Source organism: Mustelus asterias, chromosome 16 (assembly GCF_964213995.1).
Source record: "Mustelus asterias chromosome 16, sMusAst1.hap1.1, whole genome shotgun sequence".
In the NCBI taxonomy this organism is placed as follows: domain Eukaryota; kingdom Metazoa; phylum Chordata; class Chondrichthyes; order Carcharhiniformes; family Triakidae; genus Mustelus; species Mustelus asterias.
The window spans coordinates 54,740,889-54,757,569 of record NC_135816.1 but is presented as its reverse complement, the minus strand read 5'-3'; the positions used below and the strand labels follow the sequence as shown (position 1 = coordinate 54,757,569).

The following is a 16,681-nucleotide window of genomic DNA, read 5'->3' as shown; positions in this document are numbered from 1 at the left end:
CAGCGACAGCTGAGCTGACAGGCAGAGTCAGGTGGAAACAGGCAATCTTAGTGATGGCACAAATTTGAAATTGGGAACTCATCTCAGGGTCAAGTGTGACACGAGGATTCTGAATAGACTGTAACCTCAGGGGGAGGTTTCTAGTCAGCAACAAGGGAATGAAGTTTGGAGGGGGGGGAAATGTAAACAATGGCTTCAGTCTTCCCATTTATTTGGAAAAAAAATTCTGTTCCCTCAGTATTGGATTTTAGATAAGGAATCTGATAATTTAGCAACAGTGGAGGAATCAAGCGAGGTGGTGGTACAGTAGAGCTAGGGGTTGTCAACATGCGCGTGAAAACCACCACCGTGCCTTAGATGATGATTCCAAGGGACAGCATGTAAGTGAGACAAAGGTGAGGGCCAAGCATGGATCCTTGTGGGACACCAGATGTCATGTCGTGGGAACAGGAAGAGGAGCCATTGCAAATGATTCTCTGACAACAATTACGTGGAGAAGAATGGAGCCACGAGAGAGCAGTCCCATCGCAGCTGCATGACTGCGGAGAAGCATTAAAGGAGCATGATCGGTTACATACATAACATGAAGGAGAGTTTACCTTACCATGGACTGAATGGCCTTCCTTACCCATGGTTAGCTTAGGATTCTTGATAGAGTTCATTGATTTCAAGGCAAAAATAATTATTTTTAAATTATATCAATTTTATTTATTCGTTGGAACATCTCCCAATTTATGGCACACTATTTACTAAATCATGTTACTTTTAATTATGTAACGATTCCTCAGAAGTGCAAAAGTCACATAAGGATGCACATTTGTAACTTTCATGAGTGCTGTGTGTCAGGGGCGAAAGCCTGATTAGAGTGATTCATACATGCAGCTCCAGGAAAGATGGAAATGGACTTGGGCGGCAACAATGTATTCAGGGACTTTAGACAGGAAAGGGAGGTTGTAGATGGAAGTAACTATTAAATCTAATGAGTTAGAGTTTAATAATAAGTAAAACAATAACGAAAGGGAAATTGCAAATGTTCATTCTGGTTCAAACTGGGATTGAGGTTCATTTGTATTCATCTCAGTGCTGATATAATGGAGCTTTTTGTGCACGTTGGGCAGTGCGAAGTTACCTGGTGGGCAGTGCCAGTTTGCCCCTTGGGCAGTGCCAGGATGCCTGGCTGGCACTGCCAGGATGGCACTGACCAGGGGACAACCTCCCTTGCCCCTGACATCCCAGCGGGCCTCAACGGCTTCTGTCAGGATGCCTGTTCCCCATTAGCAAGGAGCAGTCGTACACCCCACTGGAAGGAACCACTATGAGCAGGGGTGGGGGAGATGCTAGTGGGCCCAGAGACTACCGCGTCGGGCCCACTAATCAAATGGAAATACAGATTCCCATATGATAATCAGCTCTGCGCCAATTTCTGGCGCAGAACCGATTGCGCTAATAAAAAGCGTTTGGAAGACTCACGGCCGGTCACGAACCTCGCTAAAGATCCCCCACTGGTATCTCCTGGCACAGCAGGCCGGAAGAATCCCAGCCCACTTGTTTGCAGCATGTAAACTTCTTGCCCAGCTGCAGAAGGTTGGTTCAATTGATGTGATGTGATCAATGAGATGTGTTGGTTCAATTCAGAGATAAGTTAAGAATCGACTGTGTTTTGGGACTCGGGTTACGTATAGGTTAGAGTAGGTAAGTACTGTAAGTCTTCCTCCCTGATAAACATTAGTGAACCATTTAGCCTCTTACAACAATCCAACAGCTGATTGCTCCTAAATTGAAAAAGAAATGCTGAATTCACTCTCTCGTACTGTTAGTGTGGGATTTGGAACTATGTTCCACTGGATTATTAGTCCAAAATTCTGGATTGTTAGTCAGTAACATAACGTTTACACTACTGTACTCCTTTGTAGCATTCATGCTATGACTTGAGTGAGACACCTACCTCAGCATAGCCTGGGATTTTCTTGGTCTGTATGGCCCAGGGGCTATTCACTAAAAGCCATCAGAGGAGTTGCTCAAATTTTTTATATCAATTTTTAATTGTGCTTTGAAACAACAGACAATTTTTTTTTAGGACTGATATTTCTTACCTGCCGTAGGACCAGATGCTAAAACTTGTACCAAGTTTAAAGAACTGTTTTCTTAGCTACTGAAAATCCCATAAAAACAGTTGGGTTTAATAATCCAAGCCATGTGTTTTATTTGATCTGCCAACAGGACCAAAGCAAAAAGGCATCAAAAAAAGAAAACACCTTTCTTCATGAATAATACACATAAAGCAAAGCACCTTTGTTGAAGAATAATGCAAGACCCCATCTCAGAGTGAATTTTGATTCTGGCTAAACCAATACAGGCAAAATAATAATACCTGAACAATTCACTTCAATCACAATTCAATCAATAACTGAAGAATTCAAGCATATTCAAGAGAAAGCAAATGAGAAAGACTGAGGCAAAAATGGCAGTGGTTATACAATGGAACAGGATCCACTTTTGCACTTCTGAGGAATCCTTACATAATTAAAAGTAACATGATTTAGTAAATAGTGTGCCATAAATTGGGAAAATCAGGTGTTCCAACTAATAAATAAAATTGATATAATTTAAAAATAATTACCCATGGGATTTTATTTTTGCCTTGAAATCAATGAACTCTATCAAGAACCCCTAAGCTAACCATGGGTAAGGAAGGCCATTCAGCCCATCTTAGGTCACCCAGTTAGGTTGGCCCTAAGATTTCTCCCTTGTACTGTCTGGTTGATTTTCAAATGATTCCAGCATTTTTGCTCTTATTACAATATTCATAGCCCTTTCAGGGCTGGAATTCTCTGGCCATTCACGCCAACAGGATTCTCTGGTCCCGCTGTGGTGAGTGGAGATTTGGCTGAGTGCCACATTCTCCATCCTTGCTTGCAGCGGCAGCGGGATATAAATGGCCGGAGAATTTCAACCCAGGTGCTCATCTCATTTTGTATGATGAGCTTCCTAATATCAGTTCAAAATTTGCCTTTCGCTAACTTCAACCTGTAACCTCTTGCCCAACCCTCACAAATTAATTTGGGTGCTAACCTTGACTTGATGGAACACTCATGCCTCAAAGTTTAAAGGTCATAAGTTTAAGCATCACTCCAGAGATCTGAGCACATAATCTAGACTGACACTTCAATGCAGACATACAGACATATTGCTGCCTTTCTGATGAGACTTTCAACTGAAGCCCATCTGTCCATTTAGGCTGATATATCTGAAGATGAGCAGGGGGCATTCTCCTGTAGCCTCGACCATTGCTTATCCATCAACCAATATCATTAGAATTAGATTATGTTATAATTTATTTCATTGCTGCTTGTGGGATCTTGCTATGCACAGATTGACTGCCACAATTCCCTACATTCCACAATGACTATACTTCAAAAGTACATCATGTTGTGAGATTGTTCGCAATTACAAAGATCATGAAAAGTACTTTATAAATATAAGCTCTTTATTGTTTGAAGAAACTTTACGGAAGGAACACCACTACTTGCAAGTTTCCCTCCAAGCCACACACCATCCTGACCTGGAACTATATTGGTGTTCCTTCATCATCGCTGGGTCAAGTCCTAGAACTCCCTTTAACAGCACTGTGGGTGTACCTACACCACATGGTCTGCAGTAGTTCGAAAAGGTGGCTCACCATCACTTTTTAAAGGGGATGGGCAAGAAATGTTTGCCTGCAATGTCTACCACATGTGAAAGCATATATGTATTAAAAATCAAAGCTTATGGGGGAGGTGGCTGGTTAGACATCTAGCATATGATTCAAAACAACATCCACAACATAAGGGTCAATTCCCATTCTAGCTGAGATGTGATGTCTGCCTCCTCCCCCTGTTCAGAGGTACAGAAGGAGCGGGGTGTCCTGGCACATGAATCACATAAAGGCTGATATGCAGGTACAGCAAGTAATTAGGAAAGCTAATAGAATGTTATAATTTATTGCAAGGGGAATTGAATACAAATTAGGGACATCATGCTTCAGGGCACTGGTGAGAGCACATTTAGCATATTTTGTACAGTATTAGTCACCTTATTTAAGGAAGGATGTAAATGCATCGGAAGCAGTTCAGAGAAGGTTTATCAAACTAATTCCAGGAATGGGTGGGTTGCCTTCTGAGGAAAGGCTGGACAGTTTAGGCATGTATCTGTTGGAGTTTAGAAGAGGAAGAGGTGAATTGATTGAAACATTGAAGATCCTAAGGGATCTTGACAGGGTAGATGTGGAGAGAATGTTTCCTCTTGTGGGAGAATCTAGTACTGGGGGTCACTGTTTAAAGATAACGGGTCACCCATTTAAAATGAAGATGAGACAATTTTCTTTTCTCTGAGGGTCATGAGCTTATGCAACTCATTTCCTGAAAAGGTGGTGGAAGCAGAGACTTTGAATATTTTTAAGTCAGAGGTGGATAGATTCTTGGTAAACAAGGAGATGACAGGTTACTGGGGGTAGGAGGGATGTAGATTTAAGGTTACTATCAGATCAGCCATGATATTATTAAATGGCAGAGTCAGCACAAAGGGCTAAATGGCCTGTTCCTGCACCTTGTTTGTATGTTTGTCCCATAGCAACATTTTTCTTTATTCATTCGTGGGACATGGGTGTTGCGGGCTGGCCAGCATTTATTGCCCATCCCTAATTGCCCTTGGAGGGCAGTTGAGAGTCAATCACATTGCTGTGGCTCTGGAGTCACATATAGGCCAGACCAGGTAAGGATGGCAGATTTCCTTCCTTAAAGGATATTAGTGAACCAGATGGGTTTTTCCCGACAATCGACAATGGTTTCACAGTCATCAATAGATTCGTAATTCCAGATATTTTCTATTGCATTCAAATTCCACCACCTACCATGACGGGATTTGAACCCAGGTCCCAGAACATTAGTTGAGTTTCTGGATTAATAGTTTATCAATACTACCATTCGTCTGTTGCCTCCCCATGACATCATGGCATAGGCAATGGGTTCAGCGGCCTTTGATTAATCAAGGATGTGACCTGCAGAAGAACATTACAGATTTTCCTTTTCCATATTATTTACTATCTTCCATTCCTCCATAAGGTCATCCCGCAGGTTCCTCTTTTCAGAAATGAAAAGCTTGTGTTCCCTTTTATTGTGCTCTGAGTTATAAGTTATGTTATAAGCGTACTCACCATTGTCTCTGGTACCTGCATGTTGCGCTTGTGTCACAGTGGCCAGAACTAATCATTTCCACAAGATGTGGTCTGCCGGGAGCACTGTACGGTTTGCTTCTGACACACGCGACTTACGTTCTATTGTTTTGACCATATGGCTCAACATTACACCTGCTCAATACATTGGTATTCTACATTGGTCGTGCATGTTCAGAATCAAGTCTACTAACACTCTGTGGTTTCTTTCTACTTCATCTTTAGATAATTCAACATCATTCATGAGTTGTCCACATATTGTTCCTGATTTATAGTACCTTACACTGTTCTGAATTAAATTCCATCTGGTATTTTTCTGACCTCTTCCCAGATATATTTTTTCCAGATCATTCTATAATTTCTGAGCTGCCTCCTTCAATTTCCCTGGCATTTCTAGTTTCATGTTACATTGATCTCAACAGTCAAATTGTCCTTCTCATTTAAAGTTCTCCAGCATCTTATGTGGATGATAAAAAAAATTTTTAAGAAATATTCAAAATGAGACTCAATAATTGCTGTTAATGGATTTTACTCATGAATTATATTGATTTCAAATATTTCAAGGCCACCATGACAAAGACCATGTTTAGTTATTGTACAACCTGTGTTTTGTGGTTCTAAAATTGAGAAGTAACACAGCTGAAAAATAATACAACTGAAGTCATATGATTGCCTGTTTCCATCGCGACATCATCAGCTTCCATTTCTCCAAACTGCTTTGCCACAGCGTTGCTACTTGAGATTCAATTATTCTAACATCCTGAATTCCAACTTTCCAGTTCCACGGTTCACAAATTGCAGTCCGTCCAAGTCTCCTCTGCCAGTATTTTATCCTGCTCTAAGTTCTATTCGCCAATTACCCATAACCTCAATAATTTCCTTCTTCCTCAATGCATCAACTTTAAAGACATTTTGTCCTGATCTACACCCATTCTTTGACCTTCCCCTTCCCAGCTCTGTAATCCCCTTCAGTTATGTGTTCTCGTGTGTGCTCTCGCATCACACAACTCTGACATTTGTTGCAACCACACCATCAGCTCCAAACTCTCCCTAACCCTCTCTAACCTTGGGATTTCTGCCCCCTCCTTCGGAAACTTGTTACAACCTATCCCCTTGATCATGCTTTCTGGCAACTACCCTAATCCTTCTCCCCCAGACCTGCTCACTGTTCAGTGATTTTCACCAGTCTGAAATTATTTTGGACACTTGTGTTAAATACAAGTTGCTGTTTATGTCAGGACCCTAAATTGAATAAATAAATAATACTGCACAGCCAGTGTACCAGGATCATAAACCAAATAATCACATGATACAATGTTGAATTAAACATATAATGACACAGGCTATTTTACATTGAAGCGGTACTGAAAACCAAACCCCCTTCAAATTTTAGTCACCAATTTTAGGATTACTTTAAAAAATTTAAGCAGTACTTTTGCTCCTTTTCTCTCTCACCCCTGTCCACTCCTTATTCTCTTCTGTTTTTTAAAATTAATTTAGCCATGCTTCAATTTTTCTCACATGTAATCTAACCTCTTAAATTCTATTCTTCTTTTAATTTTCAGAACAATAACCCATAAATACTCTCCTTGCTTATTCTTTCTTCTCTGGGCTCCCAAACACTCATTTCTGAACTGGAAGCAACTTCCAAAAGAATTGGTCTTTTTTAAAAGCCGACTCTGAAGGGAAATATGCAAAGATAACTTACTATATTATGGACTTCCAACAGGCCAAAGTTCATATGTAAAAGCATGATAGTGCTGTTGATGGGTAACCTGTCCACAATCTTCACTACCTGGTTACACCCTTTCCACAGCATAATAAGATGTTAAAGAAGACAGCATAACAGTATGCAACATTCATGCATGTATGGACTTTTTAAAAATTAAAAACAAGACTTTTTAAGCTTTACAAAATGGTCATGTAAAACTAGCACTACACAGAGTGCAAAATGAATATGTAAAGATTAGGAGCAACATGGAAGATAGCCATCATCCCCCCATCATACCACCACCACCCCCGCCCCCCCCTCCCCGCCTCCGCCGCTCCCCCCACAACTGACAGCTCTTAAAACTGTCCAGACTGAGTGGGGTAGATTTTAAAGATAGAGTCAGATTTGAATGCAAAATGTGTCTAATAAAAAAATCTAGTTAAATACTAAACAAGAATAAGAGCTAAAACCAAATAATCCAATTGTTTAAAGATGCCATGTTGTCTGGTAAAAGTATGCTGCATGACAATTTATCAAAACTGTAAACAAAGGGCTCCACAATGAAACAATTGGTAATGCAATAGCATCAGAACTCCAGCATATAATCAACAGCTGTATCTTTTTAAAATCTAGTTCCACACCAATTAGCAAAAAGTCCAATCTGCTGCATAAATTTACCACAGTAATCAACATGACAAATACTTAGTGGGTATTTGAAGCCAGCTCCTCTAGTTGCTCCAGGAACCAGGCTAGAATAATGTCTCCCCATGCAAAAGGAATGCCCAGGCTTATTGGTTTCATTCAATTAGTGGCACTCTTGTTTCTGCATCAGTTCAAACCCACACCAGGACATGACAACACAGCCTAACCTGACATTCCATTACGGTACTGAGAGTAGGTTGGAGGTGCTACTCTTTGGAAGAGATGTAAAACTGCTTCTTCTAAGACTTCAGGTGGTCACAGTTCACATAAGTGCAGGGAATGTTCCTAATGTCCTGGCCAACGTTTGTTCTTCAACCAACACCACCAGAAATAAATGAACTAGCTCAAAACAAAACACTTGGAGACACTGGAAATTTGAAATAAAAACGGAACCTGTTGGAAATGTGCTGTAGGTTTGGCAGCATCTCTGGAAAGAGAAACAAAATTAATGTGATCTTTCATCAAAACCTGAAACTCTTCCCAAAGGTATCACCTGACCTGTTGAGTATTTCCAGCATTGTCTGTTTAAATTAACTAGTCATTTGTTTCATTGCTATCTCTGAAATCCTCTTGCATGCAAAATGGCTTCCACATTTCCAAGCATAATTTATAGTATTTCAAAATGCTTCACATGCAATTAAGTTTAAGTTTATTTATTAGTGTCACAAATAGGTTCACACTGCTATGACGTTACTGTGAAAATCCCCTCATGGCCACCTAATTGGCGCCTGTTCAGGCATATTGAGGACAAATTTAGCATGGCCAATGCAGCTAACCAGCACATCTTTTAGACTGTGGGGGGAAACCAGAGCACCCGGAGGAAACCCGCACAGAACCAGGGAGAATGTGTAAACTCCGCACAGACAGTGACCCAAGGCGGGAAAATCAAACCTGGGTCCCTGGCACTGTGAGGCAGCAATGGTGACCACTGTACCAGAGCATACACACACATGCATACACGCACACACACACATGCATACACACACGCGCACACTCACACACACACGATTACAACTATTCAAGATCCTGCCCCCTCCATCCCCCCTCCTTTTAAAACAACTGAATATTTGTCAGTTTCTGAATGCAGTCCTTTTGAAATAAAAGCATAATTAAATATTAAGCAAATGTAGAATGCTGAAAAAGTCAGTGTTAGTCTCTTTGTCAGTTCCATTTTTTCCAAATAATGACAGAGAAAGTCACTATCATTGATCAATCTCCAATTCTTTTCAATTCTACTTAACAGTGAAGTCAAATTAAGATCCATTATAGTCAGAAGAACCCATTAATCTCAGCAGTGTCCTCCCTCTCAATTACCAAATCACCAAAGTAAAATTCAGTTTAGGCAAAAGTGAGCTAGATCATTTTGATCTAGGCTTCCTACCTGCCTAGTTCCTTAGATCCAAAGGGATATGTGTCCAATCATCTCAAAACATGTACAGTATTGTTTCTACTTAGATCGGGAAGGACAGCTTTTCTCAATTAATTTATAATTGCCAGAGAAAACAATCACCTTTAATGGAATTTAAACTTAATGATCTTTGAGACTTTAAGACACATCTGTGGCGGTTTTGGTTGTAATTAGAGAATGCATTTTTTAGCAGAAACTAAAAAATGTTGTGTTGGAAATAGGTGGTTAACTTTTTTGATTATTTTCATCCCTATGATTTGGCTGGTGCAACTTTTGCTCTTTGTTAACGACTGGATTCTGTGAGCAGATTGTTACCATACCTCTTACAGTAGCTGAGCTACTGTTTGGGGTCTGTGGTTAAAATGTTTACCAAACATCTTGACGGGAAGAAATATTCTTGAGAGTGACCATATCTGGGAATGACAATCGGCAAATTACTGATGTAAATAAGTGCAATCAGCTCACAGCTTGTTATTGATAAAACTATTTCAAATACTGTATACAAGTCCGGGTTTATTCTTGAATGTGATAAAAATCTATTATATCGACATCATTTTGTGTCTATAGTGTACATGGCATCAACTGTACAGCAGTGTATATCCATATATCTGTGCAGTTAATGATAATTGTATGCCACAGATGAAAGGGATGATATTTAAACTATTGGTGTCTCAAAAACATTTATATATTAGTGTCTGTACTTGCAAAAATAATAGTGAAATCCTTTTCATATTAAGATATAATTCAATCTATTGGTCTCACTGAGTAACCATTATTTGCTGTGAAACAATGGAAAATTTTAATTTAGCTGTACTTCCGTATATTTAGGATATACATATGGATTGAGGATATACATTTCGACATATGTCCGCACACAATAAGTGCATGCAGTCCTTTAATTAAATGAAGCATTTGTGTTTAACTTGGACATAATTTAACGCTTTCATGCATTAACGGATTTTCGGTAACCAACCTCCCTGATCACCTGCAAATATAATTTATGATAAACGCATTTGCATGTTTTAAAATCCCTTCAATAATTTCCATTATACAACCAACGCGCGCTGGTCGAAAACTTAGATCAAACGATTTTAATTTCGCATTTGATTTTCACACAGGGGATTTTCACAGTAACTTCGTTGCAGTGTGAATGTAAGCCTACTTGTGACTAATAAGTAAACTTATAAACTATAATAAAATAAACTGTTTGAAAACTTAAGCGAAGTGTGTAAAAATTTGACACCGGACTTATTTTAAACACAACCAACTGTCTTGTTCCAGCCTTCAGAAAATTCAAACACAAATGGAGACAGACAGAAGATTGGTGATGCAAGATAGATCGTCTAAATAGTTGTAGACAATTAAATCACCGTTCTGTGAGCCAGCTCACTGCTGAGTTGAAATAACATCGATGCTTAAAATTGTATATATCTAATATAATTTCCTGTATTGGTGCCCGTAGTATTTGAATTCCTGATTTCAAAATGTTGTATTTTCTCGCCAACAAAATAGTTTATCGTGCCATAAATCTAAATAAACTGCATATGGTTATTATTTCGATTTGGAAAATCTGGGAGAAGATTTGATTTCGAGTAAAGGTACTTACAAGTTACTAAAGACATGAATTTCCAAGGCAGAATATTTGCTTATTATTTTGTACGAATTTAACAAGTATGGTTCTGGTTTTTTTTAAAATCCACACATAGGAGAGTATAATTATAAAGACTCTCGTTTCAACCTTTTATCAATTCGATCTCACATTTCAGTGGCTATTTTACCATTGTTGCTTACTTGGGGGCTTTCAAAAACTTCTAAAGCCGCCAATGGTTAGGAGTGGGTTATAAACAAAACTGGAGACCAAAAATTACAAAGGTGGTGATATTAAAAACGAATTTTAAAAAAGGAACACGTTTCTCTATATATACGAACGCTAAAACACAAAGACGTGAACATACCTGCCGTCTAATGGATAACGGAATCCCATCCAATACCGATTGTTGCATATTTTCATATCGCCAAAAGAAAATGCTTCATTATTTAGACAGATGGACACAGTTTCTTGCACTTAAACCCAACAATATTATTGAAAGCTGCGACTTTGTACAATCGACTTGAATCCCAGACCCCACACTAAACGTGTTTAAGTGAATATTTTGCAACTGTTCAAAGTACACTTCAGATAAAACAAGCTCGCCGCTTGTTACGTTAAAGTAAAACGTGGTATGGTGGGGGGCAAGGAAAGAGGAGAAATTGAAAAAAAAGGTTTAAGCAGGGCTGTAGGAGAAGATTATTATTCCACAGAGCATTTGGTCTGAACGATTCTGAAGAATATCTGACTTCGCGTTAAAATCAAGGCGGTTTAACGGGTAGAAATGCCTGAACCGGTTTGAGTGCCATTTTCCCCTCTAACGGCATTGTTTCGCTATCCAAGTCATTCTTTCTGCACAACTGCTATTTATTTAGCATACCACACGAGAAACAAGACTAAAAAAATGTTGTCCACGCATGCATTTAACCAGAGGGACTTGTTCGACATTTCCTACTTTTTAAAAAAAACCATGCATGTTCAGAATTTAAACAGCGTTGCCATAATTGTGGTGTAGAAAAAAAAACGGATCTTATACTTGTACACAAATTATTGTGCTATTCATATTTATGTGGCACGGCCTGACAAAATAATTAATTCGATTAAAAATGCGAGATTAGTAAGGAAAACAGGGGAATATACGAATGAGCGTGAAGCGAAGAGGCAGGGGATGAGTTATGTAAATGTCTGTCCCATTCGATCTAGATTCACAGGTTATTTGTCGAATCGTAAATTAAGAAATAATCTGCGAGCTGCCCCTTTCTTTTGATCAGCATCCCTGTAGCCTTGAAACGCTCAAACTATTCCAACTGAAATCCTATCATACCACTCACTGGACAATAATTGCACCGTGAATTATCTGAATAGCGGTAGTGTTTATATCAGCGGTTAAAAGCTTCTGTCAGTCCACATCTTCTCAAACAATACAGATCACCTGTAAGCACCTGTCTTCCAACTACACCAGGGCTCGCTTAGAACAAGTCTAGTTCATGCCACCTCGCAGCTTTCAATGTGTCAGAGGCTAACTTTATCTTTATTTTGTAAAATGTTAACAGGAAGAGTAACATTTGATCTTGTTCTGCATTGTAGCTTTCTGTCTTACGAATTAATTGTGCAATGTCCCCCCTCTCATACCAGTTCGAACTAATTGTGAATGTACATTTCCTTTCCCTAAGCTGTGATTTCCTGCAGCCTTTACTGGGTGCTGTTAAATAATTGACGTTCTTTTTGAAAATGTATGACATGTTGCTATTAGTTCGCTTTACTGTACTAATAAACGCTGTATCGGAATGCATTTAACGGCATGCAATTTTTTTTTACATACAGGATGTTCAGTTTAAACCCTACTGGCAAGCTGGTGTTTTACAAGCGGTTACGCTGTGTTCTTTTTCTCTCTCTTTCTTGCTCGCTTTCTTTATTTTTTGCCCATCCTTGATTTCAAAGCTGGGGCCGGGCTCTGGATTCAGCTCTGCCCGGGGGTTGGGGCGTGTTCGGCGGGGGCGGGTCGCTCCTTGGAGCCGGCCAAACTTTCCACCGCGTTCCCCAGGGAGATCGCCTTTGATGTCGCCGATCCTGGCGCCTACAAACAACCTCACTTGTCTGCCTTTTCACCCTGCTGACTAATCGTGACAGACTGTTTATCCACGCAATTAGCAAAGGCAGACAGTTCTCAGAACAGGTGGCTTCAGGCACAAAGGACCAAGTATTTACATCCATCCCTTCCCCACATTTATTGCTTTTTTTATTATTTCACTTTTTTTTTGCTGGGGTACTTCTTTTTCTCTCTCTCTGCCTATCTTCTGTTTTGTGTGTGTGTGTCGGTGGTGGGGGGAAGTGAGGGCTGTCTTCTCTTTTCACTTAATTAGCTGCATGTTTACAGTGAGATTAGAGCCCCGCAGTTATCACTAACCCATCGCAGCGAGTGGCCCATCTGATTAAGGGACTAATTTCTTTAAAACGATCATTTACTGCTATTGGCACTTCAACCAGCCAATCCCCTGCAGCACCACCCGGCCAGACGTCTCTGATTGGCTAAAAGTTTCGCCCCCTTGTAAAGTTTTTGCAACCTTTACTACAGTTCCAATGCCACTCTGACCCTTTAGTTGTAGAAGTTGCTCGCTTTGGTAAGGGATCACTTTCTCCAGGGTTGTAACTTGTGTGTGTGTGTGTGTGTTTTCTTTTGAGTGTGTATGCCTTTTTATCGTTCATCATGATGTCTTCGCCACAAGGCTTAACAGTGAAGGATAACAGCGTCTCTGACCCAGAGCTCCAAAGAGCTGCTGAAACTGCTCTGAGCGACCACAAAGTCCATGTGTCCAGCCTCCCCTTCAGCGTGGAAGCCTTGATGTCCGATCGCAAGCCCCACCGAGGCTCTTTGCCTCCTTCGGACGGAGCAGGCGGCAGCACCTCGCAAAGTCTGCCCCCCAAATCGGTGGTCAGGGAATCGCAGAGCCCCCTCGACTCGTCCTGCCCGCTGCAACCGGGTTTTACAAAAACTTACGACGATTCGCCCGTGAAGTCTGAAAACTGCAAGGAGGAAGACTGTGTGCCCTGGGTCAAAAATTCAGCCTACTCGCCGCCTCCAAATAGTGAGTTTGTTTCCAAGCTTTTATGCGTCTCATTGATCCAGTGCCGTGTGTACATCCATTCACTATAGAACTGCTTCCCAAGTGTGTGTGTGTGATGTTTTAGACATCGGGGGTAAACTCCCTTCACTCTCCCAGTCGAGATAACAGCGCGATAACTTAACTGATTTAGAATTCTAGAAATCTTGACTGCCGAACTCGGCTGATATGCCATGAGCACCAATTCTTTAATAATTTAAACTTTCAAAATGCTCAGGCTGCCGACTGCTGCAACTGAACGCGTTGACAGCCAATTAAACATTGAAGTCAACGGGATAGGCAATGCTAACTGATGTGGACGATTCGTTCAAAATACTCTCTACATGGGCAGTGCTGTGAATAAGAGTGTTGACTGAGATTTAACATTGCTTTGGTGGGATAGCTGTCAAAATGGTAGAATGTATTTAATTAAGCAAGCCATAGATGTGTTCAATTCTATCATGATTACGTGAATAATTGTGAACGATTTAAAAGGTCTATTGCGGGTGGAAAGTTTAGGATGATTACTGTTGATGGTTTTTTTGATTAAAGAAAGTATGTTATCCATTTATAAATTCCACTGTGGACATAAAATATTGATCAGTCCTTCATTCGTTTTTACTAGGACATTTGAGCCCCACTTCTTGCACTCTGAGAAAGCACAAAACCAACAGGAAGCCCCGGACGCCCTTCACCACCTCTCAGCTCCTGGCCCTGGAGCGCAAATTCCGGCAGAAACAGTACCTGTCCATCGCCGAGAGAGCCGAGTTCTCCAGCTCCCTCAACCTCACAGAAACCCAGGTTAAAATCTGGTTTCAAAACCGCAGGGCCAAAGCAAAGAGACTGCAAGAAGCCGAACTGGAAAAGTTCAAAATGGCAGCGAAGCCCATGCTACCCCCGGGGTTGAGTCTGACTTTTCCCATGAATTCTCCAATGCACGGAGCTTCACTTTATGGACATACTTATCCTTTCCATAGACCTGTGCTCCCAGTCCCCCCTGTAGGACTTTATGCCACTCCTATCGGATACAGCATGTATCATTTATCTTGAAAAAAACAAACAATTCTAGAAGACTCGAAACTTTCAAATATATTTGAAACGATGCCAGCGCTTTTAACATTGTTTTGATCGCTGTCCCTTTGAAAGGGATATTATGTACTATTTTATATATATATGGAGATTTATTATTTCTTATACCTTATATTTGTGAATAAATTAAAGTAATTGTTGAATACTACGTTATACTGGTCCATCTAGTTTTCATTATTAAACCCCGATACCGAAAATAAATATAACTGCAACTGATCTGAAAACAAACACGTACTGGGATGAGCGTATTCAGACCTTATTTGTCGGAAAGCCGAAATGCAGTTAAGCTTACCTAACTGGAGTGGAGACCAAACTGTTTCAAGGTAAAAGCCATTGGAGGTGCCTAACTCGTTGCAACATGGTTAACAGAAAACATGAGAATTGTCCAGAATTCTATGCCGAAATATAGTCTAGGAGTCGACTTTACTAAATATTTAAGGTCTTCTACTTTTCCAATCCCACGCTAGTGCTTCCCCTCAAAAACTCTTTTGACAAAATTCTTGTCAGTTTTCTTGCGTGACCAGCTAAAGAAACAACATTTTATATATTAGCTGTTGTCAAGTTGAAAATAATGTAATTTCCCCGACTTGACAGCCATGTTTCAATATGATATAGTGCAGAAGGGTTTACCAATTGAACGCTGACTTGATTCAAATGTTAGTTGAATCTGGCTAGATTAATGAAACAGGTAGTTAACATAATGAAAACCTGATGAGATCACATCTTGGATACTCTTTCCATACAGCATGTGGACGTGTATAGTACTCTGGAACTTGTAATTCTAACCCGCACAACCTTAGCTCGAATACGATAGTCGAAGTAAATATGGAGCTGAAAAAAATAATCATTTAACATCGAGTTCATTTACCATGTATTTTAACTTAAAGTATATGTAACACGTTTCTAAACACCAGGAGGATTCCAACTGTTTCTGCCACATGGGACCTTTTCCGCCCTGTCTGTTAGTTCAACATTGATCACACTTCTTTTCTCAGTCTATTAATCACACAATAGTGGGACGGACGATCCACTAGTTTTTTTTTCATTATTGAGGTCAGATGTTAACATACTGTAGTGCAACTGCAAATAATTAATACATCTAGTTAAGTGGCATATTCGGGCCTTTACTTTGGAGTTTCTACTGCATTATAATGGGCGATTGTATTATAGTTTTATGGGGACTATCAATACAGTTTATATGCTAGATCAAAAGTCAATGAAATTCAACGCCAAATGATACATTGCCCTTTACATCAGCACCGTTCCATCAAATAGTTTTTGCTGTATAATTTCAAGGTGCACAACGATTTACGCAAATATATAATTCAATATTTTAACGTGTTTATCTATTTATGTGACAACAGAATTTTAACACAGCAGTAGAGACAACTGTACAGAATGCACAAGAGCGAGGAACATACCTGGTTGGGGGGGGGGTGGAAATGAAGGTTCATATGAACACCGTGTGAGTATAGCTATGAAAGTTTCTAAATCGGAACTTCAACTTGAGAATTTTCTAGAAATAATTAAAGATCAAAATGATTTGGGCCATAACGCAGAACAGTGTTTGTTGTGATAATTATAATTTTTCAAACATCAAAGCTCTTTGGTAAACTAATAAGGAAATATGTTTTGCAAAATGATGTAAACAGTACCCAGTACCATCTGTCAATGGAGTGGATTACCTTTGAAGTCACACCTCATAATTTAGAAAATTGAGAATATAATTTTAGTTTGCACTGGGAGCGTGGAATTGCATGAGAGAAGGAATGCTATTATTTTATTCAAGCTGATTGCTTTGGCTCCACTGTGGCTGTAGCTGGGGGCAAAGTAGAGCACCATACAGACATACTTTATTAGGTTCCTGTAACTC

At 39.9% G+C, this 16,681-nt stretch overlaps 1 protein-coding gene across 1 annotated transcript; it reads left to right on the top strand.

Annotated features, from left to right (window-relative positions):
* The first annotated feature begins 12,442 nt into the window (after positions 1-12,442).
* msx2b (muscle segment homeobox 2b) lies at positions 12,443-14,955 on the top strand. The gene is made up of 2 exons (XM_078231616.1): positions 12,443-13,704; positions 14,345-14,955. The coding sequence occupies exons 1-2, from the start codon at positions 13,326-13,328 to the stop codon at positions 14,767-14,769; spliced, it is 804 nt and encodes a 267-aa protein (XP_078087742.1). The 5' UTR covers positions 12,443-13,325; the 3' UTR covers positions 14,770-14,955.
* Positions 14,956-16,681: the final 1,726 nt, after the last annotated feature.

Bases quoted from the DNA above. Each gene is read 5' to 3' on its own strand.
- msx2b (XM_078231616.1), top strand. From the start codon at position 13,326: ATGATGTCTTCGCCACAAGGCTTAACAGTGAAGGATAACAGCGTCTCT. The intron at 13,705-14,344 runs GTGAGTTTGTTT...CGTTTTTACTAG, and splicing joins CTACTCGCCGCCTCCAAATA to GACATTTGAGCCCCACTTCT.